The following is a 17,714-nucleotide window of genomic DNA, read 5'->3' as shown; positions in this document are numbered from 1 at the left end:
GGGGGGGGGGGGTCTAGTGAAGTGTAAAGGGTTCAATACTCTGGTCACAAGTATAAAATCTATACATGAAACTCTATTATCTTTTTGAACCCCTTATATAAATTTCTGAGTCACCTCGAGAGCCAACTCTATTATTAAAAACCTCCTACATGGACCCTTGTACTAAGTCACCCCTTAATAAAAGCACACATCAAAACCTGAATATTCAATAACTTGCTATATATATACCACATAGTCACCTAATATAAATAGTTCCATTATTAGTAGAAGAAGAAAAAGAAAAAGGCAAAGAGAGTTGAAAAAGACTTTTAGCAAAAATGGGAAGTCTTCAAACAAAAAATCATAAAAACAATCCAAATGCCAAAATTATTGAAGAGTTGAAGTATAAAGTAAGGTTACTTCAAAAAGAGGTAAGTGAAATAATGTGTATAAGGGAAAATGAGAGTGAAATTTACAATCAAGAAATGATTGTTTTTGCATTGAAAGAAGAAGAATGGAAGCAAGAAAAGAAGAAACTTAATGAAGAATTAAATGATTTGAAGAAGAAATTGGAAGATTATAAAGAAGATGAAGAGAAAGTGGAAAATCAAGAAATGGTAAGTGAAAAATGTGATAATAAAGAGTTTCATATGTTGGTGAGAAATTCATTGTTGGAGAAAATTAGAGAAGAGGAAGTTAGAAGAGATGAAGCTATTGAGAAATGGAAAAATCTCTATTTTGTTATAAAAAATGAGCTTGATGAACTTATTCAAAGGACAAATCAAGGTAAATTTTGTTTTTTATTATTTTCTTATTTTATTTTCATATGTTTATGGTTCTCTTTGGTTTTTGCCCTTTTCATATGGCAATGAATGATTTGAAATTCAAGTTATTTCACTAAATAACACTTGCTCGGAGGTCGCTCCTAGAATATGGTCATTCATGTCCTCTCATGTTAATCCCTCGAGCTTCTTATTCGTCCTTTTTTGTTAGTATCATTTTTGGCTTTTCATCCACCACTCCCTTCCTTTTGTTGGAGGTGGGTACATGGTCCAAAAGATTTCAATTGAGTTTCGATCATCGAAAAATAGTAATGTACAAATAGAGTAAGAACAAGTATTTTCATCAATATATAAATTGTTGAATCTTGTAGACTTAAAGAAGCTTCTAGTGTTGTAAAGGTAACTCAAGAGTTTATTTAGGTCACAAGTTCATATTCCAAGTGTGATATTCTTGCATTTTTTCGAATTCCCTTGTTAAAATTCTTTGTTTAACTTAAGTTCTACTTTTGAATTTATTGAAGTCTTGTCCAATTAGTAAAACTTAGTTGTAGGAGCGAAGCTAGAGCTCTAGTTACTGATTCGGTGGAAACCATTAGTTTTAGCCCAAAATTTTGTATTTTTATTAAGAAATCCACTTAATATGTATAAAAAATTTATCTAAAATCCAGTAATTACCTTTCTACAATCCAGAACTCATAAACTCAAAATTCTGAATTCATTTATGCTTAATTGTAAGATGCAAAATGAATTCTACCATTCTTGATGGTGTGTTTAATTTGTTTTCATAGGAGAAAGACTCTGCTGGAGAACAGAGGAAGTGGAACTATTAGAAGAACTACATATGGAGTTGAAAGCAAAAGAAGAAGTCATTGCACATTTAAAAGAAAAAATTGCTTCAATGGAGAAACAAGAAGTGAAGAGGGAGAGGGAGATTGATATTTTGAGGCAAAGTTTGAAAATTATGAGTTACAACAAAAAGGTTCCTAGCCTTTCTAAAGTTTTTTACAAAAATTAGAATTTTCTATGATGTTTGTATTAGGATAGACTGTCTATATCAGACTCGATCTTGTGTGAACGCGAGATATTTTGTGCACCGAACTGATTGTTTATTAGAATTTCTACAATGCATTGCATGTAAAGATCATAGAAATACCAATATTTCTTTGGTTTCACTAAAGTATAAATGTGTACTCATATGATATGTACTTCTCATAAGGAACAATGTTACTTGCTAGCCTCATTTAGCAATTTAGTAAAAAATATGGTTAATTTATGACCAAAGGAACTGTTTTTTCGTAAAAGTAAATGATTGAGACAAGTTATGTCTAGCTACCTAGTGATTTATAAGTATCATTTATCATATACTTTTTTATATATTTGTCTCTATCCAATCAAATACGTCTATAGTGTAGATAATCAGACTATGAAACTAGATTAGGGACCATGCTCCTCGTGTTTTTCCTATGGCTACGTGCTATTATATCCTAAAGAATAAGGGGTCGTTTGGTGTGAAGGATAGGTACAAATAGTCCTGGGATAAAGCCTCAGTGGTACTTAATTGAGTGTTTGGTTGAGAAGTTTGGGATAACTTATCCTGGGATTAATAAATAGTACCAGGATAAGTTATCCCTCAAAAAGGGTGGTATAGTAATCCCATCACAATTTGTGATGGGATAAATTTATTAAATGACAAAACTACCCTTCAAACCTTTTGGGTACACTCAACTTTTCATTGATAAGCTTTCACAACGCCGCTTTGGTCTTAGCTTCCATGTTTCTTCTCTTCTTCATTGCAGTAAGAATCACTCTTTCATTTGGGTACACTCAACTTTTCATTTTCGATTGAAGCCATAGATGGGTGATTGAAGATTTTCTTTACCAATAACCTTCAACTTTCAAGTTTCTAACAAGGTTAATTTTTTTTTCCAGAACTTGTTTCTCTTTTCTTTCTTTGTCATCATTAATAATTCTCTGATCTGTTGCATAATAATTTGGATACACTCATCTTTTCTACTTGATGGAAGAAATCAAAAAACAATTCTGAATGTTATGTTTTAGGGTTTTTGTAAATTTTGAAAAAAGATTGTTCTTGTATGGATTATTGTGGTGTTACTGATATTATCTCTTGTATGGATTATTGTGGTGTTACTGATGCTGGTTATATTGGGTCTACCTATACATGGTGTAATAATCGTTGTCCTAAAAAGAGAGTATGGATGCGGTTGGATAGAATTTTCATTTATGTTCAAACATAAGTGTTTTCCTTTCACCTATCTTGGATGTCCTCTGTACATCGGAAAAAAAGAAGCAGGAATATTTTGATGATTGGATGGGAAGTGGTGCCCTATCTAATATCCTCCCACCACCTTCTCATTATAACAAGGACAAGGTTAAAGACTTCATTCACGAGGGAGAGTGGGACTTTGATAAACTATCAGACATACTTCCTCCTCAAGTTGTAAATCAGATTATGAGCATCCCTATAGGTGATCCGAATCAGTTGGATTATGCTATTTGGATTCCCAGTGAAGATGGACATTTTACTACTAAAAGTGCATATGTTGATTGTTGTAATACTAGGGAAAAGAATGATATGAGAAACAAGATTTGGCATGGAAAAATTCCTTTCAAAATGTCATTCTTGACATGGAGATTGGTACAAAATAAACTTCCTTTCTATGACACTGTTGGCAGATTTGTCGATAACATCGATTCTAATTGTGTTTGTTGTAAGAATATGAAAACTGAGACCATTAACCATGTATTCTTGGATAGTGATGTTGCTAGCTACTTATGGAAAATTTTTGGAGGCCCTTTGGGCATTGATACGAGGGCCTCATCTACTATTAATCTTCTAAAGACTTGGTGGAATGTACAAACTCATAATTCCATACATAATGTGATTATCCATACTCTACCTATCTTGATTTTCTGGGAAATCTGGAAACATAGATGTGCTTGTAAATATGGGGATCAAAAGAAGATGTGGTATAGAACCATGGAAAATCATGTATGGTGGAATTTGAAAATGTCTTTGAGAATGACTTTTCCCTCTTTTGAGAATCGGTAATTCTTGGAGAGATCTTCTAAACAAGGTGGAAAGCTTAAGACCATATCCGAAGTGGAAGATTGTCCACTGGAACACACCCAATATTAATTGTGTTAAAATAAATACTGATGGAAGTTTCTCTTCTGGCAATGCAGGTTTAGGAGGGATCGTTAGAGATCATACAGGAAGGATGATTATGGCCTTCTCCATTCCTTTTTCATGCTCTAGTAACAATCTCGCAGAAGCTTTGGCGGCTAGATTCGGAATCCTATGGTGTTTGCAGCAAGGATTTCACAATTGCTATCTTGAATTAGACTCAAAATTGGTGGTTGATATGGTAAGGAATGGACAAGCCACCAATTTGAAAATCAAAGGTGTTGTGGAAGACATCATACAAGCTGTTGCTAAGATGAATTGTGAAGTAAATCATTGTTACAGGGAAGCTAATCAAGTTGCAGATGCATTAGCTAAACATGTTGTTATTTACTAATGAAGCTCATATGTATCACGATTGGAGGGATATCCCTAAGCTAGCAGTAGGCTCATATCAATTAGACAAAATGCAAATGCCTAGTATTAGAATTAGGTATGACAAATCAATTTTTTTTGTAAGCTGAGGCCTTTTCTGTTGGCTGCCAAAAGGCCTTTTGTACGTGGGTTTGCCCATATGCACTCTTTTGATGGAATAAATAACTCCCACTTGGTTTGGGGGAAAAAAAAAAAGTTAACACAAATGCCTATTAAGTCAAACTAATGAAATTGTCTCTTAATATGATCCATTGCCTTCCATAATGTGTGCAGAAATATTATGTGGATTAGGTTGGATTTAGTTTTAAAATGGGTAACTGGTGGATTTTCTATGTTGGATGGATTGAGTAGTTAAATTTGGTTTTAACTAAAACTCTACCAAAAAAATATACAAAAAGCTAAATAAGAGGGTATTTTTGTAATCAAACCACTTATTTTTAGGTTGTATGCAATGATTATTATTTTTAGTACAACAAACCAAACACTCAATAAGAAATAATGCCAGGATAACTAATCCCAGCATAACTAATCCTAGCATAACTTATCCCAGCATAACTTGTATTCAAACCAAACGACCCCTAAGAGTTCCATTAAGACTCTAACTAGTGATTTTATAAACACCCTCACTATATTCTTCTTATATTTTTGTCTTCGTCTAATCAAAGACGTCTATACCATAGAGCATCAAGCTCAGCAAAAACAAGACTAACGACCATGCTCTAGGCTTTCTTATGTTGTTATCAATATCATAAAGAGAAAGATAATTTGTTGAGCATCAAATACTTTAAATGCTTGTGGAACCCTAAGCTCAAACATCTCGAACTCTGAAACTACCCTTCCATCGATATCGAAAGCAAAACTATTTGACTTATTTCTTTCTTTTTCTTTTTGGTTCATTTTATAAATAATCTAATGCGCAAACAAACACCAACAAAAAATAATTATAACATGCTTATATGATTAATAATAACATAGTGATAGATAATTCTTATTGGTTACAAATGCTTATATAACACATTAGTGAACAATAATTCTTTTATTTATTATTTTTAGTTCCAATTCCAAATGTGTTCTTCACCCCATCAACTGCATCTTGAGCCATGTGCATCATTTGCTCTCCAGTCTAAAACACAAACCAACAAGAAAAATAATTTAATACACCAACAATTTATTTTAAATATTTTTTTATAATCGCGTTGTCCAGAGTAGTTTACGCACACCTCGACTAATCAATGATATCTAATAAAATTACCTGGTGAAGAAATTCAGAATTTTGTTCCCTTTTTTGATGAGCTGATTCACAAGCTCTCTGGATTGCATCTTCAACTTTGCTAACAGAGTAATTTTCCTACCAAAAATTGCAAGTTTATTAGAGTAGAAGGAAAGAAAAAAAAAGAAGGTAAAAATTAAGAATTTACCAAACCATAATTTCTGTATATATATTTTTTACGTCTGTTTCATTTTATATGACGGTGATTTGATTAAATGATGAGTTTAATCATATTTTTCATGCATATTAGAAGTATCCTTAGAATTTGTGATATTAAACATATCCATATTCTTCTGTGGTTATAAGAGTATATCGTCGAGGGTAAGAACTAAAGTTTAAAGTTTAAGATTTTCAAATATGGACGGATATAATGTTTACAGTATAACTTCAACAGAACTCAGTATCTTTGACTCGACTTGTTACAAATCACAAGTTTAGAACCTAGTAAGCTCAAAATAGCTAAAATCTAGAAATCATAAATTTCAAATCTTGAATCGATTTCAAATACATAAATGTATCATTCTTTTATCAAATAAAATGAGATGGAGTAAACAATAGATTCTAAGATATGATATTTCACCTGAGTTTGGCTATGGGATTGATCAGGATTGCATTGAGCACTTGCCATATTGATCTTGATATATTATATAAAATTATATATACGTATATATATTAAATATATAAAACTCCTTAATTTTTTTTTTATGTTTTTGGTATTCAGTATATATATATATATGAAAACCTTCTGGGCTAATGAGAAGTTTTTATATAGAGATTCTTCAGTGATTGGTTTTTAGATAAATTGAAATATACATTTTGTTGCTATTTTATCTGCCTTTTTGTGGCTAATTTTTGTTTGACATTGAGAAAAATATGTTGATCCATGCATGCTTTAGATCTAATCATGTTTTATTTCATTCCATTTTTTTGCATCTTTATCTCTTTTTTCTTTATAAGATAAAATCTAAAAAGTATTTGTTTATGACAAGAGATATGTTAAAGGGAATAAAATACAATTTTAAATAGGGAAAATGGTTCGAAATATACTTGAACATTGACCGAAATTGTTATAATAATCCCAAACTTTGGGCAGGACCTATTACCCATTACATCATTATAGATAGTAACTTATCCAGCTGGGCACAAATATCAATATTGCCATAAGGTTGTAAATAAATCAAGATATTTGCAAAAGGGATCAGAAACTTTTTTTCTTCTGAGAATGGTAACAAGTACAAAGGATACTAAATTCCTAATGTTTAAGTACATACACAAATGATGCCAACAATGTCAGTAAAGCTACTATAAGCTCAAGAAGATAGTTAATTCTCCAGTTTTATTTCAGTCCTTTTCACGGATGTGTACTCAGAAGCAACAACGCGCAACCACAGAAACAAGACACTGGTCATTGGGAACATTCACTCGAGTACTCAACTTCAAATGGTCAAAATATTCCCGAGGGAGATTCCCATAGCACGCACTCAATGGATTAGTAGACGAGCACACAAGCTGGCCAGAACACCACCATTATGAAAGGAAGGGTAAAACTTGGGATAGAAAGCAAGAATTTCAATCTTTCAAACAAAACCAAACATGCATTGTTTACTTACTATACATGAACAACTGAAAGACATAACCTAGACGACCATTTTGAAATGCCTGAGTGTTCTTGCAATACCTATGAAATGGATTAACCTTCCAACATTAGGGTAATATGCAAAGTACTGGCAAACCAAAAAACAAGCTTCAAGAATGGCATAAGTTTTATGCTTCTGATAAGTACGAACGACATATATTAAACTAAGCCACCACTGATGCCTAACAGAAAAGAGGAACCAAGTCAGACAGAGTATTGTCCTCTGTATCACATAAGTGGTGAAATGCCAGAACACAGTAGCCTAAACTTAAGTGTTGCATAAGCAATTCGACTCTCCGAGAAAATGACAATGTAGAAGATAGCTCAGGTTCCACAAGAAAGTAGTGAAATAGAATGAATGGTGTCACACAGTTTTCTTGAGAAATATCAATTGAAAACCTGAATTGCCGAATCACACATCTGGATAACCACCATGTAAGTAATATGAAAAGGCCAATAACTACACCTAAATCCCAAATTAGGGTCGACTACAATCTACATGAATCAGTCATTCTACCTGTCATTACAAGAGAATTCATCCTAATATCAGACACAGTCAACCTACATAGCCTTCCTTCTTTATCCGAAATTGGGACGAACAATGGTTTGCACATGTAAATTTGTCACAACAATGACAATGAAACCATAAATTTTCCAACAATATCAGCTAAAACTCAATCCCAAGCTAGTTCAGGTCAGCACTCAGCAGTATGAATCATCATCACCATAAGCGCTACGTTTGAATCCATAATATTTCATTATTCCAGACTTAAAAACTTATCTAACACTACAAGTTCCCTAATATGCTCTAATGATATATACTAAGAGTCCTCTAGTGTTTTTTATCATTTGCTAGAACTGACTAGATTTCAAATTAGTATACATGATTGCCTTCCATAGAAAAACCATATTTTTTTGGATAGATTTGCTAACAGCGAGACTCGAATCAGCTCTTACATCTTAGAACTTAACAATTGATCAATCAGAAAGAGCAAATTCAGCTCTTAGAAACTATCTATACCTCACAATCAGCTATAAATTCAACATACAACTAACTATTGCTTCGTAATCAGAAACTCAGAACACAAAGCCCAAAAAGCTTTCAAAATAACACGAAAAAATGGATGTGAATAAGCAAGCTATGATAAAATTTCTAGAGCATCCGAAAAATTGCTTTATTCCTTCAGAAAATTAAGTACAACGTACCATAGGCAAGAGTAAACCCTAGAAGGGAGAGGAAACAACACATATAGTTGTTGTTTCTTAGGAGGGGAAGAGTTTTAGGTGATAGATTTAGTTGATATCGGAGTCATCGAAATCATCCTGAAAGAGATTGAAGAAGTCAGAGTCGGCGAGACGGAGGTGTTCGCCGCCGCCGAGTGGACCTTCGCCGAACATGTCGATTGCGTCGACATCATCAACGTCCATCGCCATTGTTGATCCCTGTTCTTCCATGTCTGCTAAATAGTCTACTACCATTGGCTTCATTGTTGATTCTTCTTCTCTTCCTCTATGCGGTTGCAATTGGGAGCTTTGGGATTGTGAAGTGGTAAAATTCCGAATAAATTGTGCAACTGTTTATTTATAGAATGGGAATCGGGTCAAATGTGACCCGACCCAGACATCCGAATTATCCGATTATATTGCGTGAGAGACATAGAAAAGGAAAAAATGAGTCAATTTAAAATTTAAAATTTAAAATATTTGAATGTTTACGCACTACTTTCTTTTTTAAGTTGCTATGTTTTTCTAGTCTTTCTACTTGGATTTGCTACACTTTGAGTCGAGGGCTTCCAAAAATAAATTCTCTACCTTCATAGAGGGGCTTTCGAAAACAGTTTCTCTATGTTCACAAAGGTCGTGGTAACGCTTGCATATAGTCTACACCCTCTAAATCTCACTTGTGGATTCCACAAGATATGTAGTTATAATATTAATTTAATATAATTTCGACGTTTAGTCAAATTTACTTTCGAGAAGTGAAACATGATCGGTAAAAAATAGGGAGTATTAGGAATTTCCATTTTAGTCTTGATTTGATTACCTTTCCATGGAAAAGTCTTACCATTTTGTTGGACGAGAAGAGCGACTCTCAGTACGCGGTGAGAAGTCAATAGGAAGCTTGATATCTTTGATGCTCGTCCTAACTATAATATGTTGTAATTCTTTTGAACTTGAGTTAAACCAATAAACCTAATAAGCCAGAACTGTGAAGTGAAAAATTGAACCATGCCGAATTTATTTCAGTATGATAATGGTATAATATTTTTTAAATCAAAAAATCTTACCAACTTTGTGTATTCTGCTTATACTATAGACAGACTATTTTTGAAAGACCCTGACTAGTGTGACTTATAAATTGCAAATGATAAATGTGACTTGTATCGAGTAGGATGTATGTGTCACATCATTTGATGCGGTCTCTGAACACAACGTGAAGCAATTACTAGTATGACTTATAAATTGCTAGTATGACTTATGAAGAGGATAGAGTTACATAGACTATTACCTCGAGGAGCGAGGAGGTAGAGAGATTATTTCTGAAAGACCCTCGAACTAATTTGAATGATAAATGTGACTTATAAACCAAGTAGGATGTCGATGTCACATCTTTTGATGCGGTCTCTAAACGCAGCATGAAGCAATTACTACCGTGACTTACAAATTCCGAATGATAAATGTGATTTTTTGAGCTATTTGGCCAACGGAGAGGACATTATTGAGATTTCACCATTAAACGGAAGGCAAAGTTGTTCCATTTTGAATAGTTCAGGGGCAAAATAGACCCTTTTTAGAGCAAGAGTTCAACAATATTAGGAATTAAAGTTGTCCCTTGTTCTTGGTTCTTTGTATGTACCAACATCAGATGCATGTATCTGGTAAAAGAATCAATGGAATCTACAAACAAAATGTTGAAAAAGTAAGGTATTTTCTTCAGATTGCAGGATTGAATCATGATTTCGAGAATAGCTCGACTCTATCTAGGTGGCAAGCAGCAGCCGGATTTTGAAGGCAGTTACAGAAGCTCTCGTCATCTTTTGGAAATGATGCTGGCAAAGGATGGTCGGGGATTACACCAACCTAGAAAGATGATACACATCAATAACCATATTTGCTCGTGGCAACTATTTATCAGAACGAGAGTGAGAGAGATAGAGAGTGTGGACCTTGTCTATATCGTTGTGAGCAGGAGTTTCATACCGAGCAACTGTAACAGCCACGCCAGAGCCATCAGATAGCTGGAATACAGACTGGATTTTACTGTATCAGAAGAAGAAACAAGTAAGAATAGCATTCTTCTTTTGCCAGCTAAAGCGTATTTGCATGTAAGTAATAAAGTCATTACCCCTTGCCATATGTTGGTTCACCAAACAGCTGTGCACGCTTGTTATCTTTCAAAGCACCAGCTAAAATCTCACTTGCACTTGCAGTCCCTTTGTTTACCTGACAAACTTATGTTGGTGAGTTTGGCCAGGGGAGAGTTCAGGGATTGGCGGAATCAGTGTGTGAAGTGTGAACTTAAGTGATGGAAAGAGAAACTAGAACAACTTTTGGTGAAGCCAAAGATAAACTTAAAATGCTGAAGTGTGACAGGAAGTGAGCCTCTGACTGGAAAGATTTGCAGTGCAAAATACGAATTTCATGTCAAACTCAAATACACCGGAAGAATAGGATCATTATACATCATTAAGCACCAATATTTGATGAATGAGAACTACAGTCCAGCCGTGAGTATCACAAAACAAGAAGATGCCGTGGAATTTAAGTACACAAGGGGAAAAAAACAAAGAGCCAACTCAATTGTCTACCTTCATCATAAAAACCACTTAGCTGAGGTTAGGCTAATCCATGTCGACAAAAATGACTAAGTATGAACAAACTTACCAGCACAGCTAGGGGCTCTGAAGCAGCTACCACACTGCTCCCATCCGTGTCATAAATATCTCGAACACCACGGCTATCACAAATGTATACAATCACACCTTTATCCAACCTGGTTGGCAGTGAAATCCATTGCATAGCACAGTTTAGTCTTCTTGCATAGCAGTAGCAGTAGCGTCAAAGGGGCAAACATTTACAACGCAAAAGCTAGAGAATAATAATATGCTGAACCAAAGAAAGAAACTTCATTGTATCATAACAAAGTAATCTCATAATCTCTCTGTTGGGAATTGAAAATATTATTTTGACTTGATTACATTGTAATAAAAGAACTTCTAGTATTTAACAATAGATAGACCTATGTGTCTCTCTCATGTAAAAAGAATAAAATAGGGAAAAAGTTTTCATTATCAACACCTACATTGACCCTTGAAAAGATGAGTAATACTTATTGAGAAACTAGTATTCGAGTACATTGGATCATCAGAAGAAAACTAAGCAGACACTTCAAACTGAATAATCCAAACACAACAAGCTTACCAAATTTTTGCTATCTCAACTCCTTCAGGGAAAAGACCACCACTGCACAAGATTTCAACTTTCAGATCACAATTAAAGACTGAAATGAAGATATGGTGAGAGCTCATCACCTGTTATCCCGAAGGTCCAAGACAAAGGCCTTAACATTGTTTTTCCTTAAGGTTTCAATCGCCTCTCTTACAGCACCTATAGGGAGATTTACATAACTATTTAGCTGGAATTTATGAAAAAACTACCCCGATGTTTAACTCTTTGAACATGTACTGAAATTAGCACGACTAGAAAATTTTAGAGGAAGCATGCATAAAATGATAGATATCAAGCGTAACAATATGAAGTGCAGGATTCACTTTCCAAATTATTTCATTGTCATTGACGGAAATGCTATTTTCAACTATGGCATACTAACAGTGAACACACCTGTAAGATCAAGACAAATTCTAAACCATGAAGAGTGTATAACTTATGATAGCCAAATCAGGGAGTAGAAAAAAAGTTTCTCCAATTTGATGCAATGCATCTGCATAGTGACAAACCACTCCTTAGAAGGGGAAAAAAAGAAGAAGCAGCAACACCACTAATTCAGATAATGGGCGATTTGAGAGTAGTCTGGTAAGTAGGATAGTGTTTTTAATATTAGAAGGGACTGATAAGATAGTTTACCAGAAGCGTTCTGGTTGAATGTTGATAGTTTGATGTATCCGATCTGAGGAGCATCATCTCCTCCAGTGGGTAGCTTGCAGATTCTTGATTTTACAGGATTCAGAGAAACTTTCTCCCGTCTGGAAGACAGCAGATTATTAGTATTTGTTAAGAATATGCATCTCTAGCTAAAAAATAAAAAAGAGCATAATCATAAAAAAATGAAACATTTACATATCTTCACTAGAAGAAAAGCTAAGTAAGAAGGCATGAGCTGAAACTTATTAATAGATGCATTAATGGATTTTTCTTTAATACATATAACAAGTCATATTTAAAAGTAACAGAAGTATACAGATCATAGAAAACTTTAGAAGAGTTCAACAAAATGAACACACATCAATGGTAGCTTCCTTGTCTCGGATCCACGAAGTACAGTTAGTTCCACACCACTTCCTTCAGGTCCTCTGTATGTCAACAAAACATAACAATAAATAAAGAGGAAAATATATACATATAAACTTATGCTATAAACAGAATCGCTAGTGGAAACAGTCTACCAACCTGTTGATGTCAGGATCTTAGAATCAGAAAATATTATGAGATATTGACCTACAGTTACAAACCTATTAGCCACATGATTCTTGTTTATGAACTCATATGTATGATAGCAGAGTAAAAATACTTTTACTTCAGCAGTTTTTTTTTCTTTTTGATAAGTCAATGTTTCTCCCTCATTAATCAGAAGTAATACTGTTTCTCCCAGGAATATTTCCAGTTTGATTCAGTATAATGTGAGAAAGATTAAGACCTCTGGCTTAAAGTTATAGCATGCAGATCCTATCATTAAGTTTCTCAGGTGCAATAGTTATGAGTAAGTAACAACAACAACAACATATCCAGTATGATCCCACAAGTGGGGCCTGGGAGGGTAGAGTGTACGCAGACCTTACCCCTACCTTGGGAGGTAGAGAGGTTGCTTCCGATAGACCCTCAGCTCAAGGAAAGGCGTATCAAAGCAGATTGAAAAAGAAATAACGGAAGCGAAGAAATCATGGCAAATTACTATTAAAAAATAGCATGGCAACCGTTATGAGCAAGTAAATTCAATAATTTACTGATGTTTCCCTTCCGTTCAAGCTCTCAATTGTTGTGCTTCACTTGTCTGGTTAACCCAGAATAAGACTTCAACTCATCAAGAATTTGAACTGTGAAGCATAAAATGAAACTGCACTTCAGGACCAGAAGAAAACTTACTGTAACCGTTCTGCTGCATCATATATACCCATGTTTTCTGTGCTGGTATTGTCAATTTGTAGGATGATATCACCAGATGAGATGCCAGCCCTATTTGCAGGACCTCCTGGAGAAGCTGAGATAACGACCAGTCCAAAGGCTGTTTCATTTTTCCCCGATGGATAGCCAATTGACAACCCTACTCCAGTAAGTGCATTTTGAGTTCCTGACTGCCTTCAAAAAACATATGAAGAAATCTGTTTAGGAAGCAAATTTTCAATCAATTGGGGTGGAGTTAACTCACCAGCTAACAAGACAAGAGAAAACAAGAACCATACCCGCAAACTTTTAAACTTTTCAGGCTCCAGAAAACGGGTGAAAGGGTCATCCAGAGTGGCAAGCATCTTTTTTATTGCTGCATCTGGAGACAGTGTAGTGCAATGATTTAACAATATGTACATTTAAGGGATGGAAAACTACAGCTGTATCTGAGACAAGTCATCTCAGACTTCAGACAAGTTTAAAGCTTCAAGGTTGGTTATTGGAATCTGAACGTTCTATCACTATATATATATTGACTAACAGAGTTTCCTGCCACAAATGGCATGGTTCCAGAAAATAGATGAGGTTGCTTAAAGCACATATCAGACAAAATTCAGAACTCAAGATACAAACTATTAGTCCATCATGCAGGTGACCTAGACCAAAAGGTATATCCACAGACTGATGGGCACAATATAGCATCTTGTCAGCAAAAAGAAAATACAAAAATATGCCGGGTACTATTTTGCTAAGTTGCATCTTGTTATACATGTTTGTAAGGTTACTGGTTAACTAATACATTTTCCCTTCTATATAGAATGCAAACTTTAGTCCTCTAGCTACTCATAATAATGAATTCTTCTTTTTCAATCAGAAGCTTCAACGCAGATGCATAGCAGATCATTTCTTCCCTGAGTATTCTGCAAAACTTCATGCAGATAATCACTAACAGATCATCTGAAAAAGGGAAAAACTTACATGTTTCCTGCCTTGTGTTCATTGGTTCATTTCGTAGTGCGTCTTCTCTGTACCTAAACCAACTTTGGCCATTGAAGGTCTTGTCAATATATGCACGGTCAATTGTTCTCCATGCCTCCAAGAAAAGTAGATTTTCTTCAGTGAGAGCCACTGTTAAGTGGGAAGAAAATAGGAGATTTGTTACTTATATTTGAATAATCGAGTCTTACAAAATGGAAAAGCTTGACATGATCCATCAAACTGACAGACTTACAAGAAGGCGCTTTGATAACAGCAGCATTAACTGCCATAACCAGCATTAGTCCTATGCAGGACCGAACAAATATCTCAGGTACTATACTCTTAAAAATTTCCGAATGCTTTAATGTTTTGCGGAGACTGGTTTTGAATTTTCTTGGTAGAAAAGCTAAGCCATTTGGTATAACCAGCAAACTTTGCTTATCTATGAATATTTTTCTACACCTCCGGATTGGCTGAGAAAACATTCTGTTTCTGTACATTTGCTCAATGTAGCATAAAGGAGAGCAACTTCCAGAGTTGTCATTGCCACTTCTTTTCAGACGCAATATAGGATGATATACTCGAGAGTTATTACTTCCGCTGTATAAAGAACTCCATGAAAACACCTGCAGAATGTTTATTGATGAAGTCTACTTGATTATCTATATCGTGTAAATTTTGCATTTTTGCACCAAAAACACAAAGACAGAGAAAGACAAGTAGCTTTTAGCTTGGAAATGCTTTATTTCTTGTACAGAACGAACATGTTGATTTTGTTCCTTCTAGATGGTCCACCACATACAAGCAGGAATGATTCCTCATAATCACTTCTTAGCCTTCCAGCTCCTTTAAAGTAAACTAAAGGGAAAAGGGCTAAAATTGAGCAACTTTGACGTCCATAAGCTTTTGGTCTAACATTACCCCCTCCACTGGGAAGCAGCCTTATTTTTACGCTTGACCCCCCTACTAATGAAGCTCCAAAGGAAGATTGAGGGGTAAATTTGGACATTTTTTCTCAGAGAATTTGGACACGTAGAGTCCACCAATTTTACGCTGGAGTTCCGTTAACAAAAAGGAAAAATACGTGATAATTAATTAACAACAAGAATATGAATGGATCAAAAGTGTGACAGAGGCAAAATTGAGCGATATAAATAGTACAGGGAGAAATTTGGACCTTCTCCCTTAATGAAATAATAATGTTTAAAATATATGCTTTTGGTCTTAAAAGACCAATTATGTACCAGTCCTGCAATCAAATAGCATGAATAGAGTGGAATGGATATAGCGGAACCATGTAACCTGCACCAACTAGTTTGAGACTGAGGTGTAGTTGACTGATTTATTTGACAGAACGAAGGGATCAATGTTTTACCTCTCTGATTCAAGCCTCTCAAATACTGTTCGAATCTTTCGATTTCTACCTTTTCTTTCATTTGACACACTAAATATTGTGAGATTGTCATCAAATGAAAAATTATATAAAGTTTCAATCTTTACTCAAATTACTGGCTCCGGAAAACTTTAAAATACGTAAGTATACTTGTTTACTACATAAATTGAAGCAAGGATTTCCATGTTACTTCAATGTTTCACAATTGAGAAAACAGACTGCTTAAATAATGAACTCTCTTAGTTTTAATCTATACTACAGTCTTCCCCTTTCACGAATTTCAAAAATATTACACAGTTCAGTCATTAAAATTATTTAATCCGGGCCAGTTAGTGCAAACCTTCATTATTCCTCCAGACTTAGGCAGAAGTACAAAAATCACTAGATTTTCTCCCCTCCTAAACTCATTTTACACTTCAATACTTTTCTAAGCAAACTAAAACTATCAAGCTAATTAATATCTTCTTCTACTACCATTCATCTTGAGCCAAGGGTTTATCGGAAACAACCTCTCTACCTCTGAGGTAGGGACAAGGGACGGAGCCAAGCAAGATCAAGGGCTTCATCCGAACCCCCTTCTATGGAGAATTATACTGTTTATTACATGGTTAAAATTATCTTTTATGTATATAAAGTAGATGTTGAACCCCTTGATGAAAATTCTGACTCTGTCACTAGGTAGGGGCAATGTCTATGTACACTCTACCCTCCCCATAGACTACACTAGATATGTTGTTGTTGTTGTTGTTGTTGTTATCTTCTACAACCATTCATACTACACAAAATCAAATTACTACTATTTCAAACTCTATTTCCAGTCAAACACCATCACATAAATTGAAACATCAAGAAACTAATGAGATCAAGAACACCAACTAAAAGAACAAATAGTAATATGAAATATTAGGGAATTTGTCCACTTGAACAAATGGGGTTAATTCAAGAACCATAAAAAACCTAACTTTCTAATTTTCACATACCTTAAAAGAAATAATGGGGTTTCTTCTACTACCATTCATACTACACAAAATCAAATTAGTACTATTTCAATCTCAATTTCCAGGCAAACACAATCACATAAATTGAAACATCGAGAAATTAATGAAATCAAGAACACCAACTAAAAGAACAAATAGTAATATGAAGTAATAGGGAAGTTGCCCACTTGAACAAATGGGGTTATTTCAAGAACCATAAAAAATTTAACTTTCCAATTTTTCACATACCTTAAAAGAAGTAATGGGGTTTCTTCTGGTGATGGTGAATGAAGGAGAAGGAGAACTTCCCAGAAGAGCTTCCATTGCTAGCTCAGAAATGAAACGAAACGATTTCAGTTGCTACCCAAATTTCAGCCACAAAAGATTCTTTTCGATTCTGTTTATTATCGTTTTTCTTTTTCTTTTAAAAACCTCCGGATGAGTTTTTTTTTTCCTTTTCTTATTATCATTCGAGAAAACCATCTTACTATTCTTTATTTTTTTATTCTAGTGGCTCAATTTTTTTATTTGATATTTTGTATTGGATTTCTATTCAAATTTGAGACACGGTTGTGAATCGGTTTGGTTCGATTTTGAAATTAATCGATTATCGATTTGTAGATATGTTAAACTGTTAAAATATTGACTTATCGTTTATTAATCGTTATCGATTCGATTATCAATTTAACCGTTAAGATGTGCCTAAAAAAATTATACAAAGTGTATTAAAGATATACATAAACTTTGATTAAGAAAATGTATGTATAACAATAAAAATAA

At 34.4% G+C, this 17,714-nt stretch overlaps 3 protein-coding genes across 4 annotated transcripts; 1 reads left to right on the top strand and 2 right to left on the bottom strand.

The window, feature by feature from the left end:
• Positions 1–97: 97 nt before the first annotated feature.
• Positions 98–1,995, top strand: LOC102594551 (golgin subfamily A member 1-like). Its single transcript, XM_006367253.2, has 2 exons — positions 98–765; positions 1,550–1,995. Exons 1-2 carry the CDS (start codon positions 318–320, stop codon positions 1,774–1,776), a joined length of 675 nt encoding a protein of 224 aa, XP_006367315.2. The 5' UTR covers positions 98–317; the 3' UTR covers positions 1,777–1,995.
• Positions 1,996–8,352: 6,357 nt separating this feature from the next.
• LOC102594214 (small acidic protein 1) lies at positions 8,353–8,789 on the bottom strand. The gene has a single exon (XM_006367252.2). The coding sequence runs from the start codon at positions 8,730–8,732 to the stop codon at positions 8,538–8,540; it is 195 nt and encodes a 64-aa protein (XP_006367314.1). The 5' UTR covers positions 8,733–8,789; the 3' UTR covers positions 8,353–8,537.
• Positions 8,790–9,977: 1,188 nt separating this feature from the next.
• LOC102593670 (carboxyl-terminal-processing peptidase 2, chloroplastic) lies at positions 9,978–17,387 on the bottom strand. 2 transcript variants are annotated; one of them, XM_006367250.2, is made up of 13 exons: positions 17,184–17,387; positions 14,818–15,190; positions 14,565–14,714; positions 13,883–13,965; positions 13,566–13,774; positions 12,707–12,775; positions 12,330–12,448; positions 11,777–11,852; positions 11,667–11,708; positions 11,130–11,238; positions 10,591–10,688; positions 10,412–10,505; positions 9,978–10,325 (listed from the first exon to the last, which is right to left on the bottom strand). In XM_006367250.2, exons 1-13 carry the CDS (start codon positions 17,256–17,258, stop codon positions 10,197–10,199), a joined length of 1,626 nt encoding a protein of 541 aa, XP_006367312.2. In that variant the 5' UTR covers positions 17,259–17,387; the 3' UTR covers positions 9,978–10,196. The 2 variants fall into 2 exon arrangements, with proteins under 2 accessions (XP_006367312.2, XP_015160851.1); XM_015305365.1 differs by lacking the exons at positions 9,978–10,325; positions 10,412–10,505; positions 10,591–10,688 and adding an exon at positions 10,695–10,853.
• Positions 17,388–17,714: the final 327 nt, after the last annotated feature.

This window comes from Solanum tuberosum, unplaced genomic scaffold, assembly GCF_000226075.1.
Source record: "Solanum tuberosum cultivar DM 1-3 516 R44 unplaced genomic scaffold, SolTub_3.0 scf00750, whole genome shotgun sequence".
Lineage (NCBI taxonomy): Eukaryota > Viridiplantae > Streptophyta > Magnoliopsida > Solanales > Solanaceae > Solanum > Solanum tuberosum.
This window is presented reverse-complemented; position numbering and strand designations above follow the sequence as displayed.

Coding starts and splice junctions, on each gene's coding strand:
- LOC102594551 (XM_006367253.2), top strand. CDS start 318: ATGGGAAGTCTTCAAACAAAAAATCATAAAAACAATCCAAATGCCAAA. Junction 766..1,549: donor TATTCAAAGGACAAATCAAG/GTAAATTTTGTT, acceptor TTGTTTTCATAG/GAGAAAGACTCTGCTGGAGA.
- LOC102594214 (XM_006367252.2), bottom strand. CDS start 8,732: ATGAAGCCAATGGTAGTAGACTATTTAGCAGACATGGAAGAACAGGGA.
- LOC102593670 (XM_006367250.2), bottom strand. CDS start 17,258: ATGGAAGCTCTTCTGGGAAGTTCTCCTTCTCCTTCATTCACCATCACC. Junction 13,775..13,882: donor AAAAGTTTAAAAGTTTGCGG/GTATGGTTCTTG, acceptor TTTTGAAGGCAG/TCAGGAACTCAAAATGCACT. Junction 12,449..12,706: donor ACAAGGAAGCTACCATTGAT/GTGTGTTCATTT, acceptor GCTGTCTTCCAG/ACGGGAGAAAGTTTCTCTGA.